General features: G+C 37.9%; 2 protein-coding genes across 4 annotated transcripts; both read left to right on the top strand.

The window, feature by feature from the left end:
- The first annotated feature begins 8 nt into the window (after positions 1-8).
- On the top strand, positions 9-10593 carry dcun1d2a (DCN1, defective in cullin neddylation 1, domain containing 2a). Of its 3 annotated transcripts, XM_042001749.1 has the most exons (8): positions 9-103; positions 480-579; positions 7414-7630; positions 7813-7981; positions 8279-8409; positions 8520-8602; positions 9052-9148; positions 9244-10593. In XM_042001749.1, the coding sequence occupies exons 3-8, from the start codon at positions 7456-7458 to the stop codon at positions 9321-9323; spliced, it is 735 nt and encodes a 244-aa protein (XP_041857683.1). In that variant the 5' UTR covers positions 9-103; positions 480-579; positions 7414-7455; the 3' UTR covers positions 9324-10593. The 3 variants fall into 3 exon arrangements, with proteins under 3 accessions (XP_041857683.1, XP_041857684.1, XP_041857682.1); XM_042001750.1 differs by lacking the exons at positions 9-103; positions 480-579 and adding an exon at positions 5845-6042; XM_042001748.1 differs by lacking the exons at positions 9-103; positions 480-579 and adding an exon at positions 6056-6193.
- Positions 10594-11244: 651 nt separating this feature from the next.
- Positions 11245-18112, top strand: LOC121649803 (growth hormone-regulated TBC protein 1-A-like). Its single transcript, XM_042000871.1, has 8 exons — positions 11245-11651; positions 12140-12285; positions 12399-12557; positions 12667-12791; positions 15681-15777; positions 16540-16712; positions 16804-16989; positions 17201-18112. The coding sequence occupies exons 1-8, from the start codon at positions 11590-11592 to the stop codon at positions 17300-17302; spliced, it is 1050 nt and encodes a 349-aa protein (XP_041856805.1). The 5' UTR covers positions 11245-11589; the 3' UTR covers positions 17303-18112.
- Positions 18113-19221: the final 1109 nt, after the last annotated feature.

Here is a 19221-nt window from a genome sequence, read left to right on the forward strand (position 1 = left end):
ATAGGGATGTATAACGCCATCTACTGCATGGGAGTATGTGGAAATAGTTTAGTCCTGGATTGACATAGTTTTCTCTACTGAAAAGACACAGCAGTAACCGCGGGTAAGTTATGATTGCAGCTCAAAATTTACGTAGGTTTAATTTTAAATATAATACAAGAATCCATTGCCACTGTTGTAGTATGCGTAAAGAATGGTGGCCCCCAGCTTATAAAATAGAATTATGCTGAACAAAGCTAAACAAAACCCAAAAGTGTGTTTTCTGAAATATTGTTTATTCTTTATGTGAGCTGCTACTTCTTTGACTACTATTTGACCGTTTTATTAAATAAAATGCTTAATTTTCCATTCTTTTCTTCATGTTTAGTTTAATGGCTTTTTTTTTTAAACATTTTTCCTTGAAATATTGACTTTTTTTATTTTCATGCTTAAATGTTATGTTTACTGAACTTTTATATTCTCAGTTTTGTTTTCATTAGGACTGTTTCGCATCTCACTGCAACCAAGATAAAGCATGGTAATGCTCCTAAATCCAGCTCTCCAGTCAGGATGAAACTATAAATCTATACCTGCAGCAAGGTAACACAAAAATGCTTTTGAACACGTAAGCCGTGAGGTACCCAGCAATAGTGGATGATGCAATTTTACATTCATGTTAGACTCATCACTGATAGAGAAATTTTAGAAAATAAATTTATCTAATTACCCCAAAAAATTGTATTCAAGATTTCTATATGTGTTCTTTCTAGAATAATTTAATATACTATAAAAATTTAATGGCATGTGTTTCAGCTGCTATGACAATATAATAAGTACTGCTATAATTAATGGCATTAATCGTAACTGCAATATTTTCCTATGCTGCTTTACAGTTAGTCTGGAGGCTGGCTTTTTTTTATTACATAAATTGTTGCAATCATTTAACATGATCTTATTAATTTGGCAGTTTTTCACTGTAAGTGGCTTGTAAGTGGTTCCTTACATAATGCAAGTACACTTGAATGGTCGAGAATATAAATAAAATGCTGACATATATCAACTACTATACAGATAAAACTGCATGCTTATGAGGTCTGATTTAGTTCAAATTAGCCTTTTCTGTGTGTTTGTCTTTAAACAAACCCCACTGGGAAACTTGAACATCTTGTTGCCGAAAAGAAAAAAAGACAGAGTGTACAAGATTAAAGAATTCAAGGGATTTAAGATTTAATTAAAAATTTTAATTTTCCATTCTGTGTAATAATGAAAATCAGACCAGGTTGTGTACAGATGTGTATAGAGGTATGTTTCACTATGGTAAAATCCTGCATTTTACACTAGGAAAGTATGTGTATGTGAAAATGAGTCATCATCTGTTTTTGGTTTTCTTTTTTGTTTGTTTGTTTGTTTTTTAAAGTATGACTAACCTGTTACTCAAACAAACATGTATTGTCAATTACAACCCCCAGATATTTATGAAACTATTTATCATGTCCTTAGCCTTACATATGTTTATCACACCACAATACAAAGTCATTCAATACAGGTCCATGATGATGTACATCACCTTCAAGAAGACTCACAATGGCAAGTTGTCAGCAAATTTGTTTTTCTTTAAAAATTTGCTGCAACAGTAAAACGTTATAATGCAAAGGTGAGGGACATCTTTGTGCAGCCATTTTGAAAGCCTAGCATTACTTTCACTCACTGGGTCATTTTGTCCAGAATTCAGCCAACAAGATTAAAATCCAGTTTTAAAACACAAATAAGCTTCTCTGCTAAAAGATATAGCTGAATGGTATTTAAAGCTCAGGAAAAATCTATAAACAAGAGTCTAACATGAGCTCTCGATCCCTCCAGATGACCGTATTAAAAATGGAGCAAAGTGATTAAAGCGTCCCTCATGCCTCAACTAGGCCTGTAAGCAAATTTCAGTGGATCCAGTACATCCTCCACCTGACATCAATTGTAATTTTTAACAAGCTTTTCAAAGGCTATCATAATTAGAAATGTTAACAGTATTTTTCAGTGTTACACTTATTTTTGTCCTGACAGCTGGAACTCTGGGTTTCCAGTTTAGCTGTTGTTTAAGGATCCATGTCTTTTTCTTTATAAGGTTTCCCCACTAAGTTTAAGTTCCATAAACTTAAAATCAATGTAACTTAGCAAAAACTACTCAGAGTATTTTGTATTTTACTTCTTGTGAGAATTTTTGCAATAAGTATGTTTTCCTTAAAAAGCATGGAGCATATTATTTGGACATGTAGTCTGGAAAGAGAGTGAGTACAACTACATGCATCTAAAACCTATATGTATGTTTTCATTGCTTGATAAGCCCTTACATGGTGCATCCTGTAAATTAGTCTAATTGAGGCCCCTTTCACTGTAAATGACAACAACAAAGGAAGCTGATGTGTACAGATACTCTATCAGTGACAGTGCTGCCGGGTGTTTTATTAACACATGTTGAAGGGTGGAATCATTTTCTCTCAAGATAAAACTGAGCTGATCCTTCTGTTGGCTCAGCTTACAGAGATACTTAGTAGCTTTTTTAAAATGAGCATTTGTGGAGTTTTCCATTTAAATAAGGTCAACACTGTTAAATCTTTCTCCACACACATAATCTTGTTTCATTGATGTGTCAGGTATTAAAAACCCATGTTTTTCAAAGTTTGAAAGGTAGGCTTATGACAATTAACAAAAAACACTATATAACATGTCACGGCCTGCATTTTTTCACTGAGATTATCTCAGAACTTGAAATAAGGCATAGCCCACTTATGCAGTGCGACTGAACACATTCTTCCCACAAACTGTGGACAAAAAAGTGTCATTTGGCTTTCACCAATTGACACAGAGATAAAACAAGGCTTCAAGGTCAATTGAAAGTATGAGTCATTTTACACTGTGTTGGCTGATAATTTTGCTTTAACAGCACATTTTTCCAAACAAAGCACCTCTTACAAAATAACACACCAGATGACACACAGAAAACCTAAAGTAGTGGAGCCCCCAGGATACCTGCTCTGTTTTGTTATTTATCTGGGTTTGTGTCCTCTTGTGCAATTTTAAATGCTTATTTTAAGATAATTTAAAAAGACAGCCTGTCAAATAAGTATGCTGAAAAGCCAAGCTGTTGGTTTTTTTTTGTTTGTTTGTTTTGGGGTTTTTTTTTGCCATTGATTGTGGGCCTTATTTTTGAATTAGAAGCTCTAAAATTATCTCTATCTCTCCACTGTAAAGAATTCTTTAAAAAATTCCTGGATCCAGTCGGTGATCAAGGTTACCCCTAAATCCTAATCCTTACTCCATTTCTGAGACCTGAAAATTTAATCAAAATCCATCCATTACTTTTTGAGTTATGTTTCTAACAGACAGATAGACCAGTGCCACTGAATACATGACCTCCACCTTGGCGGTGGTAATAATTAGGGTTATTTTTAATCAGGAAATTCAGACAGCTGTAATGAATTGTACATTTAGGTGTTTAATGGTGGGATGATGCATGTGTGTGTGCATGCCTGTGTATGTACGTGTGTGTATGTGTGTGTATGTGTGTGTACCTGTAGGCAGTCATTGAATTCCCTGGTTTAGTGGGGCAAGGGTGGGGTTTGTTCTTTCCATGTAGTTTTCCTTCACGGTACGTGGAATTACAGAAAGAACTGAAAATTCCTACTTGAAACTTTGGGCGTTCCGCAGAGGGTTGGACTCATGGTCCAGCATGGCTGTCAGTTTTGCCAGGACCCTTTCATCACCTACCTCCTGAATTGGGTCCAGAGAACAGTCCAGGACAGAGCTGGACTTCCTGATGACTTTGTCCAGCTTCTTCCTCTCCTACTCTGTGATGCTGCTGCTCCAGCAGACCACACCATACAGGATGGCTGTTGCCACCACTGAGTCATAGAAGGTCCTCAGGAGTCCTTCACTCCAAAAGACAGCAGTCTCCTCAGAAGATGGAGCCTGCTCTGGTCCTTCCTGTACAGTGCGTCTGTGTTGTGAGTCCAGCCCAGTTTATTGTTTAGGTGAACACCCAGGTAGTTATAAGAGTCCACTCTCTCAATGTCTGCTCCCTGGATGTTCACTGGTGAGGGAACAGCAGACTGACATCTACGAAAATCCACCTCCATCTCCTTGGTTTCCCCCCGCATTAATCAAGAGGTGGTTTTGCTGACATTAGTTCACAGAGTTCTGCATCAGCCCTTTGTACTACACGTCGTTGTCCTCAGTGATCAGTCTGACAACCGTAGAGTCATCTGAGAACTTCTGCAGAACGCAGCTGTCCGTGTTGTGTCTGAAGTCTGCAGTGTAGAGGGTGAAGAGAAGCGGGGCCAAGACCGTCCCCTGGGGGACACCTACGTTGCAGGTCAGCAGGTCAGACACATACTCCTGGGCTCTCACAAACTGGGGTCAGTTTATGAGATAGTGCAGAATCCACTCTGCTAGATGAAGGTCCACTCCAGCCCTCTGCAGTTTGGCTTTCAGAAGCACCAGCTGGATGGTGTTGAAGGCACTGGAGAAATAAAAACATTATTCTCACATTGCTGCCGGGCTTCTCCAGGTGAGCCAGAGCACGATGTAGCAGGAAGATAACCGTGTCTTCCACTCGGATGCTAGGCCGGTAGGCAAACTGTAGTAGAACCATGGAGGGTCCCACTGTGGAGCGGAGGTGTCCCAGGATCAGTCTCTCCAGTGTCTTCATCAGATGGGATGTAAGAGCCACCTGAGAGCCGGCCTTTAGCTGCTGAGTTTCTCTGGAATGAGATGTCTTTGGCACTGGTACCACACAGGAGGTCTTCCAGAGCTGTGGCACCACCTTCAGCTTGAGGTTCAGGTTGAAAACATGCTCCAAAACGCCACACAGTTCATCTAATAATCAGCTCCATACAGTTGTCTTTATCAGTTTGTTCACCCTTTTTCACTTTATCACCCTCAACAAACATGCATTACAAGTCAGAGGGATTGCATGATCAAAATATACGCCTTTCAGATCACATTTAAAAATATTTAATGAAATTTTGTTAGACTGTTAGTTATTGATGGTTAGAAATTGGTTAATTTATCTGTTATTACTATTGAAAAGTATAGTAATGAAAATATAAATAAAAATAATAAAAACAGTAAAAATGCCAAATTGTCATGCTCTGCCTCCCTGCCTTCACCCCCACTTCCTGGTCTCGCTTGGCTTCTCCTCCCTCTGCATGCAGCTGCACCTCATTGAAGCACACCTGTCCCTCATCACTGACACAAATAAAAGCCTATCTTCCAGTTTGACCATCCTTTTTCCCAGCTTCTACCTTGAACCAGACTTTTTTTATTTATTTATTTATTTTAATAAAACCATCTTTGATCCTCTGAAACATTTGCAGCTTGATTCCTTCCTTAAAACATAAATGTGTTTACCCCGTAATTCAAAATGCCAAATAGTCCCTCCCCCTTTTTTCAAGTTTCTTCATTAGTTGCTAGTTTTGTCAGTGGTAGCTCTTGTTTTTATTTTATAATTGTGAGAAATGCATACGAGTTCCTTTTTATTTACTTTGAAAATGGGGGATGATCACTTTGAATAAATGGTATTCATGCTTTATTGTCCCCCACCAGGGCTAATTTTACCACAAAGGACACTATATCCCAAATACTGAAGAATAGACAGAGTGCATCTGTTTTTTGCGCCAGTAATATTTTTAAAGAGTAATTGTGCATATGCTGGATTTGGAAATACTGCAACATTTTTCCCTTTGAATCCTCCGACAGCGGTTCACCTACTTCCTCCGCGCACGCGCACTTTGAGCAACAGTCGGACTACCAAACTGGTCAAACAGCGGGTGTAAAAATGGTAGGTAACCAAAATAAACACAAACCCGGGCATTGGCTTTAGTGCCATTTATGCTTACCATCAAGGCTACTATCTTATTATTAAAGTACATGGTACTTCGCATTTTTACAAGCTTAGAGTGATCAGTTACTTGTAATCGTTGCTATTACAGGAAGGTCAGTTGATATTTTGAGAGGAGCTAGCATTAGCCCCACGTCCCTTTTTGGCAGTCTGGTAACTTCGGCTGTTAGCAGGTCAGGCGCTCAACCTCAAAGACGGACACACACAGGGTCGTTGGAGTGAAACCCGGGCTTAGTTATAACCACACTGACAGTCTTCTTCCGAGATGTTATCCTCATCATTGATGTTAGAACCCTCAGGCTAACTCGGCTAACGTTAGCAAGTGTAAGTTATTAGCCGGTCTTATGTAGACTATGCTAACCTTCCGTTATCCATCTGGTAGCACAGTAATCTGGGCTTTTTCAATAACAACCAGCACAGACCATTGACTTAATGCATCATTAGTATCGGAAACCAGCAGTTCTGTGAACTCAGTCTCCGGTAGTCTCCGTTTTCACGAAATGCTTCTGTGGACTAAAGTGTTCAGTGGTTGCAGGCTGTGGACATGGCATGGTGATTTTTCATTACAGACAGACAAGTTCATATAATATCGGTCCTCAATTTATACTCGAATTTGGATTAAAACGTCAAAAATATGATTAGTTTTTTTTTTTTTTGCACAATTTTTATCCAAAGCCCAAAGGTTTAGATTACCAATAAAAAGAAGGGACATTTGTAAGAATTTTAAGCTGCTGAAATCATGACACCTGTTTTCTAAAGGAAACAAATTAGTTCTAATTTAGTCGATTCATTCCTATTCATGTGCTATTTATAACACAAGTGTAGCGTTTGAAAGCTATATGTAATCTCCACCTTACATATATATATATATATATAGAGAGAGAGAGAGCTTTAAAACCCGGTAGTTATCCATTACAGTTTCTTAATGAAGACATTATCAAACAATATTCTGGTCTAATTTTCTCTAATTGAGTGCAAAGAATGGCTCTTTGTGCTTGCATTCATAAGTGATATCTTAAAAGTATTTTATGTAAACATATTTCAACCACATTAACTTTTATTTTTTTCCAATATTTTTCCTTTAAATAAATCAAAGTATTTATGTCATGGTGTTTGTGTTACACTCCAGACTTGTTGCACCTCTAGGTCCTTGCGATGGCATCCCATTTCCCTACTCATATTACATCTATGGCTGTAGTTATCTGGGGGGCCCTCTGGGGTACAGCATGTGCTTTGAGTATCCACAACATCCCTCTTCAGAAAGCCTCTGTTGCTCATGGACAGGATATAATTCCCATCATTGCGTCTTGGCTAATCTTTAATAATGTTTGCTTGTTGTTGTGACTAATTTAGCTTTTGAAATACGTGTTTATGAGTGTCTGCTAGTCTGTTTTGTCCTCTGTACTGTAGCCTGAATGCCTGTAGATGTTTACATGTCGTTGTGTGTTTTTGTTGGTGTATCAGTCTGTGTTTGTGTGTTGTTGTCTGTATTCCCTGGTCTGATTGCACCAGTGGCTGACAGCCCATATCCTGTATTTGCGCAGCATAAGCTGAAGTCTTCACAGAGGGACAAGGTACGGCAGTTCATGTCCTTCACACAGGCTGGGGAGAAGACAGCTGTGTACTGCCTCACACAAAATGACTGGAAACTAGAGGTTGCAACAGATAATTATTTTCAGAACCCAGAACTTTACTGTAAGGAATCCATGAAAACATCAGTGGACCGGAAAAAGCTGGAGCAGCTCTACAATCGCTACAAAGGCAAGCAGATAAACTTAGAACTCATGTTTTATGCTGTTATTCTTTGGATGATATTAGGAAAGTCTGTTGCAAAAAGGCACACATGTTAAAGTAGAGCCAGCCTTTGTTTACAGAAAATAAGATTAACTATTTGTTTTTATTTTATTTTTATTTATATTTAATTATATTATCTATTTTAAAAGATCCTCAAGATGAGAACAAGATCGGTATTGATGGGATCCAGCAGTTTTGCGATGACCTCTCACTGGATCCAGCCAGCATCACTGTGCTGGTCGTTGCGTGGAAATTTCGCGCTGCCACTCAGTGTGAGTTCACCAAGAAGGAGTTTCTGGATGGAATGACAGAACTTGGGTAAGTGTTGACATCAGCAGTGTGTGACATGCCCAAAGTATATTCACATGGTGGTTCTCTTTAGCTTTAGGGAGGGAAGGCTGGCTAAATATAGATCCATCCACTGCCTGAGTATTCTATGTCTCCATGCTATGACTAAATGAAAGAGTTTTATCGTTTTGATTTCAGAGGTTTATGTGTCTGTGCCTGTCTGTATTTAATACAGTTTGTCATCAGGGTAAAGGCAATCGTGTTATAATCAGTTGCAGCGTTCACATCCAATTATTTGGTTATACTTTCTGTTTTTGTTTATTTTAGGTGTGACAGCCCTGAAAAATTAAAGGCCCTTTTGCCAAGATTAGAGCAGGAGCTAAAAGATAGCGGGAAGTTCAAGGATTTCTACCAGTTCACTTTTAACTTTGCCAAAAATCCTGGACAGAAGGGTCTTGGTAAGTGAAGCAAATAACAAGGATTTGCTGACTGATTTTTTTGTTTGTTTGTTTGTTTGTTTTTGTTTTTGCACAGATTAACTAAAGAGTTCCTCTTTGTATCTGAGCAGATTTGGAGATGGCTGTAGCCTACTGGAACCTGGTTCTGTCAGGACGATTTAAGTTCCTGGATCTTTGGAATAGATTCCTTTTGGTGAGTCACCATAGTGGCATTATCTATGTGTCACTCAATTATTGCAGACTAATAATCTCCTAACAGTGTTCTTATGCTTTAAATAAGCTGTTTTATGGTCCAAACAACCTCCGGCCCAATGTCACCTCACTGTGAAAGTCATGCTAATGACTTTTACTGGTAATATTTATATTGACAAGTCTTGTTTGGCACCAGGATTCACAGGATTGCAAGAAAACCCACCTTGACAGACTTCAAGCTGCTTATATATATATATATATATATATATATATATATATATATATATATATATATATATATATATATATATATATATATATATATATAAAACAAAATCACTTTTGTTTAAAAGTGATTAACTGCTGTGATATAGGAAGATATCTTAATCTTAAAGAGATCTGTGAACCTTTTTCTGTTCTTGCATGTTCACCAGAACTTTCTCATTTCAGGAGCATCATAAACGATCCATCCCAAAGGACACATGGAACTTATTGTTGGACTTTGGTAACATGATTGCAGATGACATGTCAAACTATGATGAAGAAGGTACGTTTGCCGTATTTAAGTACATTAAATTGTCTCAGATTTTGCTATAGTCCATCATCTTGGCAGCTAATGATGTTTTTTCGTGTCTTCCTCAGGTGCGTGGCCAGTCCTTATAGATGATTTTGTGGAATTTGCTCGACCAATTGTTACAGGATCAAAACGTAAAACTCTCTAAATCCAATCCCAACTCTGGAAATCCAGAACTTTGTTTCTTTTACAGCAACATCATAGTTTTTTTAAGACTTGTACAAAAATAAAAAATAAAAAAAAGCAAAACTTGTTGACTTCAGAAAAAACAGGAGCACTTGAAACTGTCAGGAAACCACCTTTCAGGGAGCTGAGTAAAAACTATGACACCTGGCCGCATTTTCTGTCCTCTTGAGACTGAGGCATCATATGGACATTGCCAGAGTCTCGATATCCTGGACGGCCCACTGCTCTGCTCCAGGAGGAGCGCCACCGCCCCGCAGGTGGGCATGGACACAGCACTGAGAGGAGGTTCACTGGCCGCTTGTACTCTTAAGTGGACTGGAGTGGAGAAAGCCGTGTGTTTTAAGATTCTTTCTAGTCAGCTTTGGTTTGTTATAAGAAGCTCTGAATGACTTTGCAAACATCCCATGTCTTACTCTAACTTTGGGGACTGAGTGCTCACTACACCAGCACCAACAGAACTGTTGCAGTTTTTACTGTACATACTGTATCTATTGGGACAGTTTACAAAGAGAGCTATATGAAGAATAATATAAATATGTTCAATTTATAAATACAAAAGATGATTGTTTTATGTACAGTAAATGCTAAGATCTCTAACAGGATGCCTCAATATTGTTGATATGCTGTTGGTTTAATTGTTTGGTGGATGTCAAGTCATGGAATTGTGAGCTTTTCATTGAAAGCATGTTGAACTCATTTTACGTCACCTTGGGCTGGTTTCATAAATAAATTTTCACTAAAGTAAAAGGAAGTTCTTTAATTTAAATAATAGATACTGATTTGTGGTATTCCTTTGTCTGGATAATCTCAGTTGGAAGTGGTTCTAAATGTAATGTCCGTTCTACAGTTTCTTTTTTTTTTTTTTTGAAAAAGGAACTTTGTTTTATCATTTTTACCCCTGAGGATTTTTTTTCATGCAAAAATTACTTCTGCAGCATTTAAGATAACTTTAAAGTAAAGAAATGACAGACCTTTAGGATTGCATGGCACATATCTGTATGTTATGGCAGCGGGAATCCCTAAGTTCAGATGTCAGGACACTAAAGAGGGCAACAGGATGATAAAGTAAGCCTTAAGAATAAATACCTGACTGATATTTATGTTCCTGTTCCACCTCATCTGTTCAGTGTTACTGAAGATAGTGATCAGAACATATTGTTGATACATCATGTAAGTAGCATAACTATATTGTTGATTTAAGAAAGATGAATAAAGCATGAGATTTTCCATAATCATGTATGTATTTAGCTTGTTTGTTGATGGATAACAGCAGTAAAGCAGCTTAACAGACTGGAATTAATAGAACAAGAGAAACTGGCATCAACAGACTTTTGTACATGTCGCTCGTCTAGAAAGAAAGTAACAATTTAGACTAAACTGTCTTTCAATGATGTTTTGTAGGGGTTGCTACTTCTGTGTCTTTTTCTTATATATATATATATATATATATATATATATATATATATATATATATATACTTATTTGTATTTATTTTTGGGCACTATACAGAGAAACCTTATTAGCTTGGGCAAACTGAAGTAACGATATTTAAGTTTATAATGGAGACATTATTCCATTTTATGTCTTGATATGTCCAGTTTATATTTACTCAACCCTCTTCACTCATAACAATAACGATTAATGATGCTCAAATTTCAAATTTTGCTATTATATCTCTTTAAAGCAACAGACTGCACAACAACATAAATCTATTTTATGGGAATTCCCACCCAGAATGATGTTGTCATTCAGCTTGTGCACATCCAATCATGTTACAGAATTATCATGTTTATTAGCATTATATCACATTTCTGTCTATTGTTTAATGTAAGAAGAGGTAAATAAATGAATGCTGAAAGCACTGCCACCAGTGTAAACTGAGTAAACGGAGATAGATTACATTGATAAGGCAGCTTATCTTAGATATCAGTGAAAGAGAAGAAAGATGAATAATGAAAGCAGATCTGTCAGAGGACAGTACATCCAGCATTTCTGCTTCTCTTCCTTCAATTGTTTTGTGTGCAAATAAAGCACACACCTGTAGATGCTACTTCCCCAGCTAGCCCCTCCTCTCTGTGACTGCTGTAAGGTGAGACGCTGGAACTCCCAGCGCTTTGTTATTTACCTTCACAGCAGTCTGGTGTTTTTTAGGCAGTGAATATGAAATAACCTTGTTACGGGCTGCTTTTGCTTCTGTTGACTACTGCGCTTGCAGCACATGACATGCAATGGAGAGAGAAACAAAAGAAGATGCATCCGAGCCTCTGGCATGTCAGAACGACAGCGGCAGGTGAGCTTTGAGCAGCCTGCGTTGTTCTTTAACTGCATGTTTTGTTACTTATTCCAATTATTATGAGATACAGTTCACATACTTAAGTTTTGTTTAGCTTTTGTTATTGGACCAGACAGTGTGAATGTTTGGTTCCCTGGTAACCTTTTATTTTCATAGCCTTTCTTCCTCTATAACCGTCTGTATTTGTTTTACTATAAACCTGTAAAGCAGCTATAAAAAACAAACAAATGCCCAACTTTGTTTATGGAAAAATACAGGTATTTTCTCAGGTTATTCTTTAGCTTGAATTTTGCTCCTTGCTCCTTATCCCACTCAGAAGTAATTTAATGCTTAACTATTCATCCAGTCAGGGCATTTGATCACCTCGCCACAGAAACCCTACCCAGTGGAGGCAGCTGTGGAGTCATTGAACAGAAGAGAAAGAATGGTGGAGAATAAAGTGTCAGTTTATCAGCTTTATGTACGAACTGCATTTATCCCGGCAGGATTGACCCCTACGGCTTTGAGAGACGCCATGATTTTGAGCCTTATAAAGAGATGATGAATGAGTACGTAGCTGTCCTCAACAGAAGGTCTATGAGGTGGTCAAAGCTCCTCCAAGAGAAACCTTGTGTGGAGAAGAACTTGACAGGTACAAACAGTAAACAAAAACACAATGAATTTGTTGTTCAGGTGATATTCACCTATTGTGGCATGTGGTGAGGTCACATTGTGTGATGTTGCTTTAAAAATCTCTCTGGGAAGTGAAGAGGTTTGTGCGTAAAGGTGTGCCCAATGAGCATCGTGCCAGGATCTGGATGGCAGCGAGTGGTGCTGAAGAGCAACTGAAGAGTAAACCAGGTTATTACCAATCTCTGCTGGCAATGGAACATGACACCAAGCTGAAGGAAACCATTCACACAGGTGCAACCAAACTGTCACCTCAATGCAGTCCAAAAAACAAACAAAAAAAAAGGAAATATGCTATCCTTAAGCTCAAATTCTACAATAGTAATTCTCCTTTTTGGGGCAGACATGCATCGGACCTTTCCTGACAACATCCTCTTCCAGACCAAAGCAGAGCCGGGCCTGCAGAAAGCTCTGTACAATGTGCTGCTGGCCTACGGACAACACAATCAGAGTGTGGGGTACTGTCAGGTGAAGAAAACACTGTTTACTTACAGAATGCAAGTGACAGATTTGCGATAAAGCGATCAAAGTTTGATTGAAGTGCAGACTTTCAGCTTTAATTTAAGGGATTTAACAAACACAGTGATTTAACTGTGTAGAAATGACACTTTTCTTTAATGTATGAAAGTAAAATTTTAAGGATTGCTGTTAAATCATGCATGCAAATCATATGCATGAAGTCTGGATCTCACAGACATCAGTTTCTTTTATATGCTTAGCCTTTTCTGCAAATAGTTTGAGTTACTGCTGATTTGAGAGGGTTCTTTAGCTTCAACTGAGCCTACAGGAAGGAAAACGTATGCTCAAGAAGGCTGATGTCATCAACATAAGTGACCCAGTTCCCATGGCAGCCACACATGCCCATACCATCACACTGCTGCCACCATGTTTAGGATCAGAGGTTTTACCATTTCCTTCTCATCATTGTGGCACAAATCTGTCTGGTTTGTGCCAAAGTTGTGCAGCTTTTAGATGTTTTCTAGCAGTTTTCTTTCTGTTTATCCTTGCTTTGTAGCTTGAGGCAAACCTTTATTTACATTCATGAGGGAGTGCCTTCGTTGTAGACTCATGATGATTTGCATCTCCTCAAATGGCTTTTAGTCTTCTATTGAAGTTGTGAAGGACTTCCCAGAGGAAAGCTGTCTTCATCTTCAACTTCTCTCAGATGAACTTACCAGTGTATTTTTTTTTTAAAAATCATCCAGATTGTTGATTTTGGACCATAATGTTTATATTATATTTAATCTATTGTAAATTTGAACCCAAAGAATCACCAAAAGATCGGGACATTGTATAAAATGTAAAGTATATTGATATATAATGATGTGCAAATCTCATAAATCCATATTTTATTCCCAATAGAACATAAACAACATATTAGAACATATTAGAATTTGATTTTTGAATTTGATGCCAGCAACACATATCAAAAGAACAAGGTGATGATTACTATTGTGTAGTATCCCTCTTCTATTAATAACTGTCTAGTTGCTGGAATTTTAGGAGATCCATGTTGTCCCATTCTTTTCAGATGCAGGACTCTAGATACTCAACAGTCCTGGGTTTTCATTGCTGGATTTTTCGTTTCATGACATGCCTGATATTTTCCATTGGTGAAAGGTCTGGACTGCAGACACGCCAGTTCAGCAACCGGACTCTTCTTATATAAAGCCATGATGTTTTGATGGCTGCAGTATGTGGTTTAGCACTGTCTTACTGAAATATAAGAGGCCTTCCTGGAAAATATGTTGTTTGGATGGGCGCATTTAGTGCCAGTCAAAAGTTTGGACACAACTACTCATTCAAAATGACTTCTTTTTTTTAACATAAATGGGTAAATAAGTCCAAACTTTTGATGACTTTTGGTACTGCTTGTTGCTGTAAAACCTCAGCATGGATGGAGCCTTCACAGATGCCTAAGCTGCCCACACCATAGGCATTAACTCATGCAACCCCATGCCATCAGAAATGCAGGTTTTTGAACTGTCCACTGTCCATCACCAGCATCTGTCTATGCTCATACAGATTCCCAAACCATGAATTGCCTTTATGTATATGTTTTTTACCAGCTTTTCCCTTTTGTATCATCCTGATACTTTCAAACTTGTGACGATACTATACACTGTAGATGATGAGATCTTCAAAGTCATCACAAGAATATGTTGAGGAACATTTGTCCTCCAGTTGTTTTTAATTTTTTTTTTAGCCTTTTGTAGCCTTTTGTTGCTTTTTCCAACTTTTTTGAGATGTAGTTCTGCCATTACATTTAAAATGTGTACATACTTTCCAAATGGTGAAACATGTCAGTTTCAGCATCTGATATGTTGTTTATGGTTTATTGATAATAAAATATGGATTTATGAAGTTTGAAAATAATTGCATTTTGTTTTTATAATAATAATAATAATAATAATACATTTTATTTTAAAAAAGCGCCTTATCAAAGCACCCAAGGACACTGTACAAACATAAGACACTAAAAGTAAGCAAAACATTAAAAGCACAAAACAGAATAAGTGATAGAGGAAGGAAACACTGTGGAAAGATGTATATGGACTTAGGGGGGATAAGACTGTCTGAACAGATGAGTTTTGAGTCTGGATTTGAAGAGAAGGAAGGAGTCCACTGTACGGAGATCAGGAGGGAGGGAATTCCAGAGATGAGGAGCCGAGCGACTAAACGCCCTGCTCCCCATTGTTGCCAGACGTGCCGGGGGAACGGAAAGCTGATGGGTATGGGAGGAACGCAGTGTGCGGGAAGGGGTGTGTGGATGAAGGAGATCAGAGATGTAAGATGGAGCCATGTTATGGAGTGCCTTAAAAGTGATGATCAGTATTTTGTAGATGATCCTTTGTTTGATGGGGAGCCAGTGGAGTTGTTGCAAGATGGGAGTGATATGATGAGCAATGGGGGTCCGAGTGATAACACGTGCGGCAGAGTTTTGGAGGAGCTGCAGCTTCTGGAGGGACTTATTGGGGAGGCCAAAAAGAAGTGAATTGCAGTAGTCAATGCGGGATGTGATCAGTTTACACAGTTTCCCGACTTTTTTGGAACTGGGGTTGCATTTCCTGCCAAATAACAGCTTACTGTACATGTACTAATTCAGACAGATATTAGTCAGTTACCAAATACTGATAATGAAGGTACTCTTTAATGTTTTTTGAAATCCCTTGAATTAAAGCCTAAAGTGTTTATTTAAATTCCATCTTGGTTGCTTCATTTCAAATAATAGTAAGAAAAATGTGTTATTGTTTAGTTAAATAAAAAAGTGAGCACCCAAAATTCATAACCTGTGTCATTGCTCTGGAGTATTTTGATTTCTAAAACCAGTAATGTAAAATTTGCTGTTTATTTCAGGGAATGAACTTCATCGCAGGCTACCTCATCATCATCACCAAAGACGAAGAAAAATCCTTTTGGCTTATGGATGCATTGTTGGACAGAATCCTCCCTGGTACATTTGCTTGAATTTTAAAGCACACACACACACACACACACACACGCACAGTTAAAGGCTTCAGATAAACTAACTAGTGTTCATTTGGCTTGGTGCTTGCTGTTATCAGGTCAAGTGGAAGTTGCCATAAATCTGAGCTTCCAAATTGTAAATTATGTTTAAATGGACCCATTCACGTATAAAATATTGAAAAGAATTCATCCTTTTCATATCTGTGTTTAAACTGATTGGGACTCTGCAGGTGCTCTTGTGGTCCTATACATGCCAATTTTTGGTTTGGTGGTGCTTGTCCCTGGTGTCTTGTATGCTAGATTTCTAAATGGAAACTGTGGAGGTGGTGTGCTCAGTCTGTGTGGTTTCAAATGTTTGGGCTGCATGTGACTGGCCACAGAGGGACAAACTGGTGACGATGACTAAATTTACATTTCAGAGCCAAGCAGCTTCCCAAACCATAAATTGCCATTAAGGGTAGAAAGGTTTTGGAAGATCTTGGAATGCATCCTAAAGTGCATGTGTTGCAATGAGTACATATTAATAGTCTAATAAGAGGAAAACAAAATGTTGTTTTACAGCAGATGTGTCAGGGACATATTTCTTAGATCATTTTCGCAGATAATCTACTCATTTTAATAATTATGTACAGTTGTCATCTGCACAACATTGAGCATTTACTGTGTTCATTCATGATGATCGCAGCGTTAATATAAAAAAGATAAAGTGAACAAATAAAATGTGTCATCAAAATATGGGATATTGTAGATTACTACAGCCCAGACATGTTGGGGTTGAAGATTGACCAAGAGGTCCTCGGAGAGCTGGTGAAGACCAAAGCCCCTGCAGTAGGGCAGCTCATGGCCCAGTATCCTGGCATATGGACCCTGGTGGTATCACGCTGGTTCATTTGTCTATATATCGACATCCTTCCCATTGAGGTGAGGGAAAGTTGGGATTCAAGTGTTAAACAAAACCAGGAACTCGTGCTGATCATCTTACAGGCGCCTTTCTCACTCCCCACACTCGCAGACAGTTCTCCGGATCTGGGATTGTCTTTTCTACGAGGGCTCTAAGGTCCTTTTCCGAGTTGGTCTGACTCTCGTCCTTCACCATCAAACGGAGATCCTGCGAGCACGCTCTTTACCTGATGTGTGCGAGTGCTTCAAGCAGATCACCTGTGGAGCTTTCACCCTGGACTGCCATGGTTTCATGCAGGTGAGATGAGCCACACATTCAGAAAAGCTCCAGAGGTGCTACCCTACTTCACTGACAAACCTTTGCAAAAAAGACAGACCTCTGTTAGACAAACAGAACAGACAAGAAACCAAACTGAAGTGGATGAGATTGTGCAGCAGAAAACAAATCTTCTGAAAGAAACAGTCACATTTTCATCTTTTTCTCCTTTTCTAAAAATTCTTCTTTGCAGAAGATCTTTTCAGAGCCAGGAAGCCTGTCGATGGCAACTATCGATAAATTGAGAGAAAGATGCAGACAACAAATCTTGGAGGAGGAATCAAGACGACCATGAAGACGATTTTCTACATTTTAATTCCAAAAACTCTGCACACCTGTATATGGCAGGTGCGACGCATGGCGACACAACTATAGAATAATGGACTTGCTTAATGCTGAAAATTATAAAACTTAATCCTGACTGAAACGTTGCCCTGCAGTGGTGGCTGGTTCGGAATATTTCTTTGATAAGTTGATATATTGCACTCTAATCAATAAAACTGGGTAAAAATTTATGAGGCGCACTGCAGTTACTGAGCCTTTTCTTTTTTTTTTTCTTTTTTTTGCTTTGGACTATTTGTTCTCTTAAAATAATTGTGCTGCTGTAGATACAATAAAAAACATTAAACCTGAGACTTCCCAAAAGTATATGTTAAAGTGTTATTATTACTAATAATAATCAGATTCATTTGTGTATGCTGAGGAGTTTTTTGGTGTATTTGGTCCCTGTTTTTAATGCAGTTGTGTAAAAACAGAGTTAAAGCCACAAAGTGTTCATTAAGGTTTTCATATAGCAACTGTCCTAATTTACACAACTTAACATTTTGTTTTGCCTCGTTTTAAACAAACTGAGTTTCCATCATCTGTTCCGTGATTCAACATCCTTGCCATTAAAAGCCACAGAGGAAATGGTCATTTTGTGAGTCTGGCACAATAGTTTATTCAGGGGCTCCAAACCTGTGGCAAGATATTCAAGTTAGAAATCCCTTTCAAGGGCTGGGTCAGAGACAAGTCCACTGACCCATTTAAGTAAAACTTTCATCACAGCAAATCAAACTCCTGATTTTCTGAGCTCAAGCAAAGGACTTGTTAAGCTCATTAGCTGCAGTTATACAAGTCACTGTTTAGTTTAAAGTGGGAATTGGAGGCTACGTTCTTTGTCTTACCAAAACCAAAAACTCAGTCTGCAGATGCATGTTTGGAAATAAATTTAAAGCCCCATTCTTACATTTTGTCTATTGCACATTAATTCAAAATGGTATGTAAGCAATATTTTTACACACTGCTTCACTAGGCTTGCTGACCTCTTAAAGCACTTGACAGTACAAGCCATATTCCCCTATTCACACACATACCCTCAGCCATTTCTAACATGCATTATTAAAAGAATTTAATGGGAGGTCCAGTGCCTTGAACAACCAGGAAGCCAGCAAATTTATGATTCCTGCATAAACACTCAAACATCTGAGGCATATTTACTGTATATTTTCAAATTTTAACTTTCAGACACCTTTTTACACAAAAAACATTCTTAGTATAAAACGCAGTTTTTTAATTCTGATGTCTATTATTTTAATTTATTTGCAGTAAAAAAGTATTTTCTAATTAACGGTCAATGTTTTGTATTGGATTTTTAACATATTTACATAGAACAAATACAACAACAACAAAAATATGATGATTTATGATCCATAGCACACAGTTGCAAAAATCCATACACACACAAGGAGGGGGAGTGGCCTTATCCAGTTCTTTAAAAAAAATACTTTGCTATAAACACTGGTATTGTTTGAAAGCTAAATAGAAATTTTACATTATAACCATCTGTATTTTCCTATTTAAATGTTTCTAATTTACATTTAAAGGCCATTCTTCACACTGTAAACCAGAAATCCAATGTTAAATAGAACATAGGGGGAAAAACATTTTTTCTTTGTTTGCATTAGTAATTATTTAGTTCACTCAAAAGATAAATAATAATAATGCCGATACACAGTATTGTGGATTATTAATATATTAAATATAATAATGTTGGATGGTAGTGTTAGCTTTCAGGCTTGGAGCACAGTGTAATGATGTGTTTCAAGGATTAATTAGTACTTCTGATTGCAAGAGAGCCTAAAGGCAAATTTCCACCACGTGTGTTGTGTTAAGGCTGCAGTGCGCAACTATTCAGTCGTTTTAGTTAATGGTTTGGTTCACACTCGGCGCACC

This window comes from Melanotaenia boesemani, chromosome 12 (assembly GCF_017639745.1).
Source record: "Melanotaenia boesemani isolate fMelBoe1 chromosome 12, fMelBoe1.pri, whole genome shotgun sequence".
Taxonomy (NCBI): domain Eukaryota; kingdom Metazoa; phylum Chordata; class Actinopteri; order Atheriniformes; family Melanotaeniidae; genus Melanotaenia; species Melanotaenia boesemani.